This window comes from Gallus gallus, chromosome 2 (genome assembly GCF_016699485.2).
Source record: "Gallus gallus isolate bGalGal1 chromosome 2, bGalGal1.mat.broiler.GRCg7b, whole genome shotgun sequence".
Lineage (NCBI taxonomy): Eukaryota > Metazoa > Chordata > Aves > Galliformes > Phasianidae > Gallus > Gallus gallus.
In genome coordinates this window covers 121,098,742-121,115,176 of record NC_052533.1, presented here as the reverse complement: position 1 = coordinate 121,115,176, position 16,435 = coordinate 121,098,742, and the positions used below count along the sequence as shown (strand labels likewise).

Here is a 16,435-nt window from a genome sequence, read left to right as displayed (position 1 = left end):
CTGTGCGCAGAGCTCCGCCTGCAGGCCCTCACGCTTCCTTCAGGAGAGATTCTCCTCAGGTCCACCAAAAATCACCGCCGCGCTGTTTTGTCTTCACCGCTCTTAACCCCCACTTCTTTTTTACACCTTTGAGGATGTATTGAATTCTCACCTGGCGCTGAAAGACCAATACATCCAAAAATGTTCCCAGAAATGCTCACGGTGGCTAAATAGAGTACTGTGTGATGGAGGTGTAAGAGGCACAGGTAAGATTTTCCCCACCAGGAAAATAATACACAGCACAAGCATGGCACCAAAATGTTTATTTACAAGACATGTATATATTAACTCTTCTTTTCCTTCATCAATAATTTTGTAAAGCTATCTGGGTTCAAAATGTCCACTCCTGTTAAGAAAATAATCTTAAAATAAATAACCAGAGTCAGCTATGGTACACCAGCTGCTTCCTCAGTCCTCTGGTAAAACATGTTCAAGGTAATAGAGGTCAACACGTTGACTCTATTCACTCCTGCCTGCTTATGTGCTAAACAGCATCTCACAGATGCTAGAGCCAGCTGTCCCAAGCAGAGCGCAGGGCTGTGCTGGCACGGCCTGCATTCAGACATTCCACATGTGTCCATAAGCCTTGCAGTGTTTTGCAACCAGCATCCACCAACACTTTCTGTACCTAGGGCAGGGACTTGCTGGTCTGGTGGTTGGTGACCCTGCACATAGCAGGGGGTTGAAACTAGATGGTCACTGTGGTCCTTTTCAACCCAGAGCATTCTATGATTCTATGGACTGCCTCAACCTTGAAAACGGGATCCCAGCAGAAAGAATTAGCAAACTGATTCCAACTAACTCAGAATATTTGTTAGTCTATTTCAGTAAGCCCACAAAGAAAGCCTTCAGCTAGCATCTTATCCTGAATTTCAGCAAGCGCTGAAACTGTACGACATTTTGTTAGTGTTTGGTTTCCTACAGAGCTCAAAGTGCACTTTTAAATTTAAGGAAGTGCTTTAGTTTTTGTTTGTTTTAAAACAAAAGTGGAATGTTTCCAGTTTTTCCTCTACTCCCAACAGAAGGAGACCATTTTCGTGGTACTTCCAAGTTCTGAAACAGAATTACAAACTATTTTTCCCCACTGGCAATTTATGTGAAGCAGCAAGTCAGTTCTCAGGAGGAATTTTTTCACACAGAGTGTGGTGACGCACTGGAACAGGTTGCCCAAGGAGGCTGTGGATGCCCCATCCGTGGAGGCATTCAAGGCCAGGCTGGATGTGGCTCTGGGCAGCCTGGTCTGGAGGTTGGCGACCCTGCACATAGCAGGGGGGTTGAAACTCAATGATCATTGCAGTCCTTTTCAACCCAGGCCATTCTATGATTCTGAGTTCTACTTTCAGGTGGATGAAACCAAAAGCAATTCCACTGCAGATAATGAAGTACTGAAGAAATAAAATTTTAAACACGTTAGTAAATCTTGGGTTTCAATCAAAGAACATAATTTGAAAGGTTCTGGGCACACCAGAATGCCATGTCCAGAAACACACATTAGCTTGAGCTTAACCAAAAATACCATAGTGAGGAGCCTATTGTAGGCTATTAAAGTAAATCACAGGCAAAAGCCCGCAGGGTAACTGGTCAGTCTCCTGCTGCTATAGATCTACAGAAAGCAAGCCTCCCACTATTCCCCAAGTGGTTCAATCATCACAAAATTACATCAATTTGAAAAGAACAAAGATCAATGTGACTCCGCTTCCACTTCCCTTTGAGCTCCACAGTGTTTTACTATTTCCTTGTGAATTACAGCAAGTTCCCACCATGGAGCTTCAGTCTTATTAAATACAATTTCTTTGTACAAGCCAGCATACTTAATTTGTTTTGTATTTTAACAGTGGTGTCTCTATATATGTAGCAGGTTAGCACTCAGTGGCATCTGTACACTAAAAAGCTGGCGGCTGGACAATAATGTGTCAACTTTACAAGAGGTTTAGATCAGTAGAAAGGGTTAAAAAGGCACTTTGAATACCACACACTGATATTACTTCCATTCAGGAACTGAATAAAAATTATTTTGAAATAGTATAATTTCAAGTTCTGAAGATGGGTATTTTCAACCAGTGCAAAGACACATCCCAGGATGCCATGGTGGAAAAAAGGATGTCAGGAGGGCTAAGTCCCTTCTGGCTTTTTTAAGGGATCGGTGTTTAGCAGGGAGCTACACAATCTTGGACGCTGTTATTTTCCCCAGTCACAGGGGAGCTGCTATTTAGCTGAGCTGGAAATAGTTTAAAACGTGATTCAGGTTGACAATACAGCTGTGCGCAGAATAGTCTTGCTGTCACTCGCCACAGTTAAAACAAAGAAGCAAAACAGTTAACAGACTATTAAAAGATCTACAGAAGAGTCTTCTCTTAATATCTAGGATGCCACAAGGTGCTCCAGGCAGTCTGGGAAGTCTCCGTGCCCAAATGAATAGCTACCAGCTCTCAGGCTCAAAGGGTCTCACTGGTCCTTTGTATAAAGCTGTTTGGCTAACAGTCCGAACCACGTGACCCTGTAGGATGGGCCTTCCATTACTTATCTTTTTCATTGCAGTAATGAAATAATTGCAATAATGAACATCCATCTGTGTGTGTGCACAGGTGAGGCACCGAGGTCTCGCAGAACAGCAGGACATAACCTAATAAGAACTGATACTAACAACAAAACGTCTCTGGCCTAGGCTGGAATAAACGTTGAGTTTGGAGGCTTTGGAATTATTGTTTTCTGCTTGCTTGGTTTAAAACTCATTTTGTAATATGGAAATCACACTATTCTTAGCAAGATTCACTATTTTTTAAAAGTGTATGAAATACAAGCACACTAAATGTGTACATTTATAACAGTGTTGTAGCTCTTTACATCCGTACTCTAACAATCCATGTTGGGAAAACACTGTGCTCTTAGGAAGCCCAGGCTGCTAACTGCTTCATGTCATCTTCATCCTCCACTCTCCTCCTGGTCACAGCTGCAGAGAGAGAGATTAACAATAATCATTAACTAATGATAGTGATCAGAACCATTTTATTTGTGAACATCAGGACTTGCATAGTGCTTTTAAGATCTTGGACCACTTTACTGAGGAGCTAAATGTGGGTAATAGTGATGAAGCTGATGGCCTTGGCTCTGTACAACACTGCTTAGCAGCAGCTACAGACATTGCTGTGTTATCAACACTGTTTTTCTCCCAGAACCAAAACGTTGCATCATACCAGACACTAAAGAAAACAATTCCATCCCCGCTGAAACTAAGACAGAGATACAACTGATGTGTCGTGTATAACCCCACTTTTAACAATATAGGTCTCATTTACCTCCTACTGAAAGATTCCTACAGAAAACATATTTAAACCCAAAAAGCTCTTACTGTGAGTGAGCAAGCACTGCAACACTACCTGTTCCCTCACCTCCACTTGAGCAGGCACAAATGACCTGTCCCTGACTGGCTGTGCTACCTTTCCAAATATTACTGAAGGTATCTGCATGCACATGTCATGCACATGTCCCTGGCAGTGTTCAAGAGGCATCTGGATGAGATGCTATGAGATATGGTTTAGTAGCCTGTGGTAGTAATGGTGATGGGAGGATGGTTGGACTAGATGATCTTGCAGGTCCTTTCGAACCTTGTGATTCTATGATTCTATGTCCAGCTTCAAAGTGGTATCACCGCATTTTAATGAGTTATCATTTATTGAAAGGAAGAAAAGAATTCCTAAACATGCTTTGCTCGAGTAACATCTGTGGCTACTTGGTTAACTGCTCTGCTCACAGCAGTAGTAATACTCAGCTCAGGTCCCATACACACTTTCTCACTTTTTTTTTTTTTTAACCCAAATCTCCTATCCTGTCTTCACACTGCCCAAATTATAACCTCATAACAATAGCCTTCATATAGTGACCTGCAAACTGCATGCCCTACTGCCCTGGTTCAGCCTAGACTCTCCCCAGCTCCACGCTGTGTGTGCATCAGGATTTGCATTACTGGGTGTGCACCAGCCCTGTGTGTTTGTTTTAGTGCAGCCAGTCAGCTCCTATTGTACTGCTGAGAGCTACCATCACGGAAGAGAGCCTGAGTACCACTTCTAGGGACTCAAGCTGGGAGAAGGATACACAAGACCAACAGGTCAAGTTGCTACTCTGCAGGTGCCATTGGCTTACTGTTCAGCAGGGGAAGGTCACAGTGCTCCACCCCACTTCCCCTACCTCTTACATCACGCATGTCCAACTAGAAGCTGTATAGAACCATTAATTGCTTTGTTCTTATTTCTTCGTAAAAGTAAGCATACAGTTACAAAAAAGATTAGCCAGTTTTCCAAAGCAACTAATTTTTCCCAAAGCAGTCACTTAGAAAGATGAAGTAGCAAATCTAGGATAGTGACAATCACATGGAGATGGTGTGGGTTCAATAAAAATGTCAGCTGGCACAGCTGGATCTGGAAAAGGATATACGAACAAGCCATAAATGCCGAGACTGCAATCTGCACTGGGTTTTCCTAAGTCCATTTTTTTCCAGCTGTTCCTCCATTTACATAAGGAAATGAGAACACAGTCCCAGTTGGAACATTTTAAATTGCTTCACAGGGATTTAAGTGTCACTTGCCAAAACACACACATGAGTCTTCAGAATGAGCTGATCTAGGTACCCCGTTCTGCAGAGGATGAACCACACAGCTTGTGTCATGAGTGCTATTCTTGCCACTGAGTATCTATTCTCTTTTTACTAGCACCAGTACACAGCAAGTCTTACAGCTCCTAGAGAACAGGAACGCAGTGAAAGATACAGTTAATAGCTGTCTCTGGCTTAATTCAAAACAAACACAGCGTAACTGCAGAAAAACAATAGCACTGCTTAATGTTCCAGAGAAAGAAACCAAAGGAATGACAATGCTTCTTTCAGTTTTCATGCCTTGTTACCTCTTGCACTTCTAATTACTGTATCAGTGGCAAATACCAAACCAGTAACCTGAAAAGCTGAATTTTTGTGATGCAAACGTTTTGTATCTAGGTCAGACTCTAATTTAAAAAAGATTGATAATTTAATTGCCATAAGAAAAAATAAATCTTCCTGTTCTCTGGTGATTTCACTATATTTCAGCAGGAGATGCACCAGCATATGTGACAGGTCAAGTTCCCTGAATTTGCCTCTCCAAATCTATAGAGATTTTGGTCCTAAATGCTCTTATAAATCAAACTAGAATTCCATTTTCTAATAAACTATGCAAAAATAGGAAAGGAATTTACAATGCTTTAGAAAACAAAGCAGAGTTAAATACATATCTGTGATTTTCTCTCACTCTTTGACACCCAGCGTGGCATAATCATGAGAAACTTAAAATGGCAAGCAAGCAGTTTACCAGGGCGAGAAGGTAGAGATGTGGATGGAACACTTGGCAGTCTGACGTCTCGCATTCTCTTGTTCATTTCTTCTTGCTCCAGTTCTTCTAATTCTGCCATCAACTCATCCTAAGTTCAAGGAAAACATTAACAAATTCATTGTCCTGACAGTGACCTCAGTCAAGGGCACTTGTAACCACCATAAAGCAAAGTATTACTGAAATAACAGTTAATGCTTGATAAAGGAATATTATAAAGTAGTGTACTGCACGTATCATTTTCACTAACTGTGACCAATAACAATAAACCTCCACTGAAAGTTGCAATAAGGACAATGGAAGTTAGAAAGAGGTCAAAGTATAAAACTAGAAACAAAAATGACAGTGTACTACTCATGACAAAAAGGTAAACAGAGAGAAAAAAGTCCATATGCCTTCATCCGATTTGTTCCAAATCTACAGCCTGCACAGTTTAAACAGATTCTAATTTTAATGTACATCTTTTCACATTTTAAAAACCAAACAGTTTCCATTGGTTACAAGGCAGACTGTCATTAATTGCTGTGCTTCCACCCTTTTACGCTAAGCCCAGGATTACATGTGATTTCAAAGCAGCACTGGAATGAGAGTTGTTCTCCTGGGTCTTGTTACTCCCACTCCTGAAGCACACAACACCCTTGGGCTTTTAGCTGCAGAAGTTAATTTGGACAGATAGTCTCATCTACAAGTATAATACTAAAAATAAAAAGGCTTCACACTTTTTAAAAGGTGAAGACCTATTCCTTGGATTCTACTCAGGTACGGTAGGACCTTGTTTTGCATTCTTCCTCATACATACAGTGTTGTGCCAGGGAGAAACAACCCTTATGTTTAAGTGTCTATTTTGAGCAGCACAAATTACATGCTTCAGTGGTACGCATGTGAAGAGGAAATCCAAGTGCGTGGCCAAAATGTCCTTCAAATGAAAAGAAAAAATTAAATATCCTCCCCCAACATAAATCCCCTGAAAACCTAGTGATTAAGCCACTGATTCTAGCACTCTTAAGCTGAAGTAGCGTGCAAACCAGATTTCCCAATGACTGGACAAGTACTGTAAATATTAGGCTCCTATGCAAAAGCAGGTGCTGCTACATGTGCCCCATGTGAATGACAGTGGCTTGTTTTCCAAAAACAGGAAACACTCATTAACTCAGACCACATCTCTTAGGAAGTTTTGGGTCAGTCTGCACTACATCTAATGAGTCTAGACCCCTGAAAGTTAAGCACTGATGAAAACCGAGTGATTCCATATTGCTGCATGGGATGGCAGTATGTTTTCCAGCCAACTGGAGCCCAGTTTATGTCAGCCAAATCCCATTCCTTGCACTAATATTAATTAATGATTTAGATTCAAAGTGGAAAAAATAGGAAAGAAGATAATGGACAGAGAAAAAAAATGCAAAGAACCACTACCAGTTTCAAAAACTCATGGAAAAAAAAAACAACTTCTGAATGAAAAGGCAAAAAGAAGTTAATTAAGTAAATATGATATAGCACATGTATTTTTCTCTGCTGTCCATTTGGGTACACATGAATTAATTAATTAGCTGGAAGGGTGGGAATTGCTTGATTCTTTAAGAGATTATTCAAATGATTCCTAATGCTTGGCCATCTTAACACAGAGTAGTACCATTAGTTTGATTTTGTATTTTAACCCAGTCTGACCTTCAGCTGTGTGTCCCACAGACTGCACAAAGTACGCTCAACCTTCTCAGACACACACAGTTAAGTCCAACCATTGGATGAAAGCTACTGCAACAAAGTTTCAGAAGCTTCAGCTTCCTGAAAGGTGCCTAGGAAAAGAGAGCTCTACAAGAGAACCCTTACTGCCTGCAAAAAGAATTACTTCTACGTTCTTTTCTGCTGTAGAAAATCCAGAAAGTAATGGCAGGACCAGCATCTCCGAGCACCAAAACAATGCAATACCTTAAAATCTGGCCCATATATGCAAAAACTGGGAACAGTAGCCTGTTCATGGTGCAGTGATAGAAATATGCACTTTGTTAAATGGATGCCTGTTTGGAGCACAACAAATTATACCTTCCAGTATCCATTTAGAGCAGTACAAATGACATGCTTTAGTGACCTTTTCCTCCCATGGTGCAACTGAGAATGCTACACTAGAAAATAACAATTGGCATTAGATTTGAAACTTCCTTGTTATTAGTCTATATTTATGCTTATTATTTCTATAAAGATTTAAGTAAACATAAGATGTCATAGGTAGGATAAGTTAAGAGCCACGAAACTTCACATCCTCACCTTCTGAGAAATAAAACTCTGGAACAAACCACTGTACCACAAAACAATCATGGAGTGATTTTACAGCCAAGACTCAGTTCTTACTATAATACTAACCTCATCAAATTCATCACCAAATGCAGCTCTGTTTGAGATTGCTTCTGAAATTTCCTGAGCAACATCCTGCTGTTCAGTGATGTCTTGCATCAAGTCATCAATTTTGTTCAAGTCCCTGGCAACGTAACAGAGAACAGTTTTTAGAGATACATTATTCAAATTGTGCAGAAGGGACTCAGAAACACCTAAAGAGAACCTAGTTTACTTCTATTTAAACAGAAGAACTCACACAGAGTAATTTTCCTCACTTAAGCCTTAATGTTTCCTGGCAAGCTTTAGCGTGTTTTACTCAGTCCAATTCCTTCTACTGTGGCATAACAACACAAGTCATTCTGCAGCAGCCTGTGCTTCCCCTCTCTATGCTTCTCATACATCCATCAGCCCACAGCTACAATCACTGGGCAGACCACATCTCCTTCCTGAGGTCAGCATCTTTATAGATGGATCTTTTTTGATGTTAAGAATCACCAGAACTGGGGGAAACTTATAAGGAACACAATTAAAAGTTTCCCTTCATTGTTAACTTCATTATTATTTCTGTTCCTGTTTACTTTTGCCAGAACAACGCTTGTGATATAACTCTTTATTCAGGCAGGAAAAAGCCTCATGAAAGAACATCAGCCATATAAAAGTATTACACGCACACACACAAAAAAATACTCTATATTTTATCCAATCCTAAGTAGTACTTTGAATCATACAGTGCAGCTTACAGACTTGGAAGAAGCACATCCACTCAGTTGAAGAAACACTGTTTCATTGTGGAAAAGTTGAGGGCAGCAGCAGGTCTCTGCTGCCAAGGCCTATTTACTAAAAAAATAATAAGTGCCACCTGAATCTCTTTATTTAGCTGGACTTCCACTTAAACTTGCTGCTAAGAAAAGATATTTTTCTGCCAAATATAACACAACAGCACCAACAACATTCCTGACATTAAATGCTTGAACCAAAATGAAGTCTAAAACTAGATGACTGGATACAACAGACCATAGCAACGATATAGTTTAAAAGCTGTTACCAAGCTCCTGTTGAAAGCTAGGAGAAGTGACTTACATATTTTCATGCACTTTTTTCATAGCTTGTGCAGCATATCCCATATTCTTGAGCACTTCTGTGTTCGTGTGCGAATTCTCCAGTGCCTCTCTCTGGAATTCAATGGTTGAGAGCGTCCCATCAATTTGACTCAGCTGCTTCTCATACCTCTTTTTTCTCTTCAGTGCTTGTAAGGCAGCTGGAATGCAGAGAGGCACAGTACATTGTGTATTTTCATAGCAAAACACAAGGACAAGCAGTTCAGTAACAGTCTGACCAGGAGAGGACACAGTTCTCACCCTCCTACCTTACTAGCAGAGAGGCAAACTTTGACCACATCGGATCAGCAGCCTGTTTATCACCAACATGCTGTTGCATGAACATGCTGGGAAGCCTCTTTTAGGTTAAATCCTTTTAGAACAGGCAAGAGCAGCTTCTTCCTCCGCTACAGAAGATCTTGAATTCCATCATGCGCATGTGGGGAAAGCAGGGAAGATAGGGATGAAAAAGAAAAACATCAAAGAGAAATCAGAAAGTAAGAAATTAGAAAGAAAAGAAGAGATTGCAAAACCTAAGGCAGAACTAAGGAAGACAGAGCAAGTAGATCTGGCACAACGGCCACCTCTCTGTCAGTGCTGTTTCCAAAGTTTTGTCTCAGTAGCAGAAAGAGTCAAGTGTAAAGGCAAGTCCAAATGACCTAACCTTAGGTCAGAGGGAGGATTCACACTTCTCTGGCTTTCAGTTTTATCTTCTGTTCCTTGTCGTCATCAAGGAACATATATTTAAAACTCAGAACTTGAAAATACATAGAAGATAGAAGGCTCTTGTGGGCAAGGCCACACCTAAATCCAGCAGTTCTCTATTATCTTTTTACATCAGGGAGATTACTGTTTTGTATTTGCTAAGTTGTAAGCAGCATACTTTGCCCAAAGTAAATCATTACCAGCATAAATGCACGTGACAAACAGAAGGAGAAAAGGGCTTTCACTCAGTTTCTGGGCGTGGAACACACAATCTTGCCACAAGCATTTCCTGACCACTATTCTTTCCAAACTCTACATGAGCCAGGCAAGATAAAGCATACAAGAGACTAAGTTGTGACTTAAAAAAAAATAGACTATTGCTTTTTCAAAGCTAGTTAATAGCTGTGCCTTTTTTTCCTGTTATATTTAATTTTTTAATCATGTTCAGAGCCAGCAAGCAACTGCAGTCCCCAATCAGTGGGAAAAAAAGCAATTAATGTTGGTGTTCTGTTTAAATGGTCATTCGTGTAAAAAACAATGAATCTAGGCATTGGGGTATCCAGATCTCCAGATAAAACGAGGATATCCTAAAATATCTATTTACTACTTTACTGACAAGTGCTTGAATTGACATGGACAAAATTGCCATCATTAGCTGCACAAGGACAAGCATTCACACAGACTCTGAAATACAGTGTCTTTGGAATCTACAGTGAAGTGCACGAGGACAGCAAACCACAATCAAAATAGATTAACTCAGCATTCAAATTCAGCATTTACCCAGCTTTTGGGAAACAGTCTGAAGCTTTACAGTGCCAAGCATGAATACAGGTTTGGCAACAAGTGGACTGAAAGTAGCCCTGCAGAGGAGGACATGGGGGTGTTGGAGGATGAAAAACTGAACAAGAGCCAGCAGAGCGTGCTTGCAGCTCAGAAAGTCAACTGCTTCCTAGGCTGCATCAGAAGAGGGGTGGGCAGAAGGGGAGGGAAGTACTGTCCCCCTCTACTCTGTCCTTGTGAGGCCCCATCTGGAGTACTGCGTTCAGGTCAGGGGAACCCATCCTAAAAAGGAGATGGAGCTTTTGGAGAGAGTCCAGAGGAGGCCACAAGGATGATCAGAGGGCTGGAGCACCTCTCCTCTGAAGACAGACTGAGAGAGTTGGGAGCTTTCAGACTGGAGAAGAAAAGGCTCCAGGGAGACCTTAGAGTGGCTTCTCAGTGACTTACAGAACAAAACTCTTGTTAGCAAATCAATTCATACTCTTTTCTCATCAACCCAGGCGTAACATATTCCCACACCATACTACATAATCTTTCCACTTATATTAAATGAATGCCCTTAATTGCAGAGTTCTGTAATTATAGCCCCTATAGATAAAATATGAGAATTTCACTGCTACTTGAAATCTGTTTTTCTGTTTTACAGATTGTAATTAAATTTACTTTTAAGTGATTTACCACTGCTCATAGAAGCATTTTAAAATCTGTGTGCCAATGCCTGCAAGCACAATATTTAAATGCTTCACAGAAATGCTACTACATGAGAAACTGAAATATAATTTATATTAAAAACAAAAAAATGGAGAACATCAACTTACTTTACTGAAGCTCTAAGAATGACACTGAAAGAGAGCGTTGCCTATTCCTAAGATTTCAGAAAAGGAAAGACAGCCAGGTAGGATGAGTCTAAATGGGGGCAGAGTCTGAGGAAGCAAGCGTAATACCAGTTTAACCAGGAAGAGGTGGAGGTCTTCACCAGGACAAAAAGAAAGCAGTCTCAGACGCTCCGTTTTGCTCCAGTGAAGCAGATTCAACTCCTGCATTTCATAATGGAGTGCTTAGCAATTCCTTGTAGTTTACCAGCTGTATTGTGCTCTACTTCAAGTCCAGCAAGCAGGACACAGCTCATTAGGATTAGGAACCACTGGTTTTAATTTGAGTTTTTATTCTATTTCCCAGTTTAGTGATTGGAACAGCAACAGACTACTACATCAGTTTAGGCATGCATATTGAAGAACTACTGCTATTTACACACAGACACTTTTCCAGTATCGTTGCTAAGCTGATGCTTTAGTAAGGAAGAAGAAATGACTAAAATTGGCCATTTCTGACAACAGCAATAGTAATTCTGACCACATTGAATATCCAGGTTTCTAAAGTAAATAACAAAAACAGTGGCATAGTCGTGGCACTTTCATCACAGTCTCATGATAGATCAGAATTAAAAGTTACCACTGTGCTATCTCATTTTATCTACAAGCCCTCCACCAATTTCTGTCAGTACAGGAATCAGTAATCTCATATTCTGAAGTAAAATTAAGTACATTGCCTAATAAGCCTTAAAATTCCCAGGAGAAAACTGGTTATGTCTTCAGAAGACATAACACCACTGTGAAAACACCAGATCTCATTCTTGACTACAGTTCATAAAAACTCCTCTTCATGTCCCATAAGGGACTGATGGATTACAGAATCTGAGCTCCAACTAGGAACACTCAGATGAAATGCTGTTGAGGCCATAAAAATCACACCACCTTAAGATTATTATCAGTACTCTTAATCCTCAAAACCCTTGTGAGGGAAGCCACATACAGTTACCGCTGAGGCAATAATTCAGTAACAATAAGGCACTTGACTCATAATAAGCACTCCAGCTGACAGCAAGATACTTTAAATATGACTAAAAAGAGCAGAGCACAACAGCTGTAAGTCACAGAACAAAGACATGCTTAAAGGTTTCCCCCTGTCTCCCTGCCACAAACCTTCAGTCCCTACCTGTCACACACCCTGCTACAGGGATGATGGCCCTGTCGCTGCCAGCATGCAACTGCCACATTGTTCTTCGGTTTCAACAGCATTCTGGCTAAAAGGAGCTCATTGAAAAGGAATGCTACGTGGCTACATGAACCCTGCCCAAATGTACCACACAACATACCGAGCAGCATCCACTCATATAAGGCCACCTGTTACTCCAACCTTTAAAGGTTTTGTTCTCGGTAGTATTATATGGCTCTCTAGGCTAAGCTGTATTCCTATTCTGGATATAGAGAAAGGAAAAAGAGAAAAGAGGTACGGCTTCTTTCTATGTACTTCTAACTCACTTCTTTTCATTTATCCGTAGTTTGGGTTCTGTAATAGACTTCAGGCTGAAACAAAGTTATTTTCACAGGCACTGACACACTTCAGAAAACCCTTTTCCTTCTAAATGGGCTTCTGAGGCAACAAACAGAAATAAAAGACTTGTATGTCTGTGGAGGTATGAGATAGGACAGGTGAAGGAAAAGTCAGAGACATAGGGATTATTGCAAGAGCAAACAAGCAGTAACAGTAAGGCAGCTTTTGAAGAACAGCACGAACGCTTCCCAGAACTACCCTGGAGGGACATTTTCTTGTATTTTGTGCTTATTCATACATTCAGCATTGCTGATAAACTTGCTTTAAACAAATTAACAAAGAGTCCTGGTCATCATTTCATCACTCAGCTAGCAGTGGATGCAGTACCCCTCCACATGCTAAAAGAACGGCCAATATGAAGGTGGGAAGTTTCAGGTGAGAAAGCTTTTCTGTGGTAAGCTGTATTGGATCCTAACCCACAATCATAAAGAAACTGGGTGTTGTCGTTGCTAATCCGGACATGATGAGCCGTAGAAGCACAAAGAAAACACAACGCCTTGCTTCTCTCCAACACTACCCCAATTTCTCAACTCGAGCCTCATCAATTTGGACACTTTGGATCACATTCTGTTCTTTAAATTTTCCTTCCTGACCTTCAGAATATTGAAGATGAAGGGCCAATGTGCTGCTGGAGTTGGCAGCTGTGCACCAATTGAAACAACAAGAGATACTTAAGAAAATGAAGCAAGAGATATCAAAAAATCCTGAGTTATGATCTGATACGATGAGACATTTGAAGGCAATGCGAATTGTACAAATAAATACTGCTCATCATGATATAACCTCTCCAAGGGGAATTCCAGCACACACTGTTGTTCAGAAAACCCTCTGATAGTCTAGCTACAGTAAAATGTTACCATTAGGTAACATGGCAAATGTATCATCCCCAAAGCACAGCTAATTTCAGATTAAATGCAGTAACTGCAGAGACGCAGACTTCATGGAGGAGAGGACAAATATATTTAAGAGACACTTCAGATCTGTTTACATAGTTAATATGTTACGGCTCGAAGGCAAGTTAAATCTTTTGATGTCACATGAACCCATCCAAGACACAGACTCATCTAAACTCATGAAAAATTGCTGGCCCTTGAATATGATCTCAGTTGTGTCAGTGAAACTGACTCACACTCATGAGCCTAAAAATCAAATGAGATCATACTAACTTGGAGCACTGTCCGTACCTGGATAAATCCTGCTTCATCACAGACACTCCTGCTTTAAGTTCCACAGGCTCCTCCTAAGGTGCAATTATGAAAAGAACACATCAAGCTACCCACCAGCTCCTTTTGCAATATTTGCTTTAACAAGGCTTTGTAGATTCAAGCTTTTATTCTCTCATTCGCACGTTGTGTTCACACAGCGCTACAGTAGTTGCAGTCTAGCACAGATTTCCTCTGTAATATGGCACACAGTTTGTGTTGTTATACATTAATGAACTGTGATAAAAACTAGCACAAACGGCACATCAAATGAGGGATATTCTTGGGGAATTAAGCTTACTCAGGCTGCCAAATTCAACCATTTTGGCACAGCGAGGTGAGTTTCTCTCATTTCTCATGACTGTAGTTTCACCATCTCCTTTTGGCTTTAGAGCCATTTTTGACATTAAAAAAAATCCTTCTCTGTACTCCTTGCCCTACTTTCTCTTTACTGGCCCTAACTGTGGGTTACTGAGCAAATGACAAGAAAGATCAAAGGGAGTTATTTTCAACCACGGTCAGTTCAACAATCCAGTTTGCAACACGACTTCACATACACCTGCATAGATAAAACCAGAAGGATTGAACACTGAGTGCAGCAGAGGAAACAAACACCTGGGAGAGAAGCTTCACAAGCCTAACGCCACATGTTTTAAGCATAAGGCAATAGGTTGACTAACAGCCGGAGCCCACATAAACCAGTCAGGTTGCAGAAGCAGATCCACCTTCTCCCAGTAATGAGTAATTGCTGCCTCTGCACCATTCTCTCCTTCGAAGGTGCCCAAGCTCTTCTGCAGCTGTGGAGCCAGAGAAACTTAACCTAGCCTGGGTAAAAACAATCTAGTTGAAAAATGAAGACATTTTATAGCTGCTTTCTGGAACACACCCTTCAGGAAGCTCTGACAACAAAAGGATGGGAGTAGTGTGAAGCAGGACTGAGGCAGGAAACTGCAGTAATGCCAGCTTAAAATGCAGGCGTGGCACAAAGTTCTATAGCAACATGTCTAGGTCTTGGTAGGAATTGCTACAGGCATAGGAATGAGCCTGTTTCCTTGTGTCAGCCCCACTGCTCGTGCACAGTGACCCAGCTCTGGGAGCTATCTGGTCACCGCATCCCACAGTGTGACTTTGCAGCCCGATTTCCTCCCTGAAGAGCCAGTGCCTGCACAAAAGGCCCAGGGAGACACTCCAGTAGAAGGCAGGGAAGTCTGTAAGAACTCTCTAAGATATCTGGAACATGACAACCCTCAGCGTGACATCCTTGAGAGCTCACATGCCACATACGGAGCGACCCAGCTGCTGGGCTGGCTTCAGTCCCTTAAAATCTGACCAACTCCTACCAGTGTTTTCTAATCTTAACTAAATACTTCCTGCTAACAACTATTAAGTGCTAAAGTATTACAAATACATTAAGGGGATAACCAAAGCACTCCTCACAAGCTCTAAATTATATGGCATTAACTTTTTAAATTATCCAGCAACAGAAGGAGCAGGTGAAAGAACTACTCTTGTTACAGTGTGAATTTTTGAATCAGAACATTTTGCCTCTGTTTGGGAGCACTTAAGAAAAAATAAGTCTTGGAGTAGACAATCAGGATTCCAGGCAACTTAAAGAAGTAATTATCTTGTTTCTCAAAGGCCTGTGTGTCCCTGTGGTTCCAACCATTTGTTTCCCAGAGACGACAGCACTGATGTAAGCAGGATCCTGACCTTATTTATTACCACCCACTGGACTACAAGGCACAAAACTAGTTAAGGATAAATGCATCCTCTTGTCAGTCCGCCATAATGACTCCACAATGCACCACACACAATTGGATACCAAAGCCACCACAGCAGCCTACTGCAGGAACCTGGCCATTTAAACACACGCAACCCACTCAGGTCACCACTGAAAGGTTCACCCGGGGTTCTCCCGGCCAGACGCGGCGCTCACCTCGCTTGTTCTTGGTGCCGTGCTGCCGGGCCAGTGACAGCTCCCGTTCAATCCTGGACTCCAGGTATTCCTGCTTCTTGCTGAGCATCTCCTCCGTCTCCCGCAGCCGGGCCAGGGCCTCCTGCGGCGAGGGCCCCCCACGGCCCTTGGAGGCCGTGGAGCCGCCCCCCTTGAAGAACCTGGAGATCCTGCTCATCGCGGCGTCGGAAGGCTCTGCCCGGGCCGGGCCGCCCCAGAGCCGCGAGGGCACTTCCCGGACCGCGGTACGGCACCTGGCGGCGGGGCGGGCCCGGCCGGCCTCACCTCCCGCCCCCGATCGCGCGTGCCCCCCGAGCGGCGAGAGGGCGGCGAGCTCCGCGGGCAGTACCGGCGTCTACGGGCAGCGGGAGGGCGGTACCGGGCGGGACGGAGGGCGGCGGGGAGGCGGGCCGCTGCCCGGCGGACGCGGGGCGGCGGTGGGAGCGGCAGTGGGGAGGCTCCATGCCCGCCTGCTCTCTACCGAAGGAACGCTCCTGGCGCGTTTCTCTGCCCTGCCCCATCTTCGGCTGAGAGCCCACGGCGTGCTTTGGTAGCAGTGCAGGAAGTGCAGTTCTGCTT

At 42.3% G+C, this 16,435-nt stretch overlaps 1 protein-coding gene across 1 annotated transcript; it reads right to left on the bottom strand.

Annotated features, from left to right (window-relative positions):
* Positions 1-285: 285 nt before the first annotated feature.
* On the bottom strand, positions 286-16,080 carry CHMP4C (charged multivesicular body protein 4C). The gene is made up of 5 exons (NM_001199475.2): positions 15,839-16,080; positions 8,805-8,982; positions 7,752-7,866; positions 5,376-5,484; positions 286-2,989 (listed from the first exon to the last, which is right to left on the bottom strand). Exons 1-5 carry the CDS (start codon positions 16,032-16,034, stop codon positions 2,925-2,927), a joined length of 663 nt encoding a protein of 220 aa, NP_001186404.1. The 5' UTR covers positions 16,035-16,080; the 3' UTR covers positions 286-2,924.
* Positions 16,081-16,435: the final 355 nt, after the last annotated feature.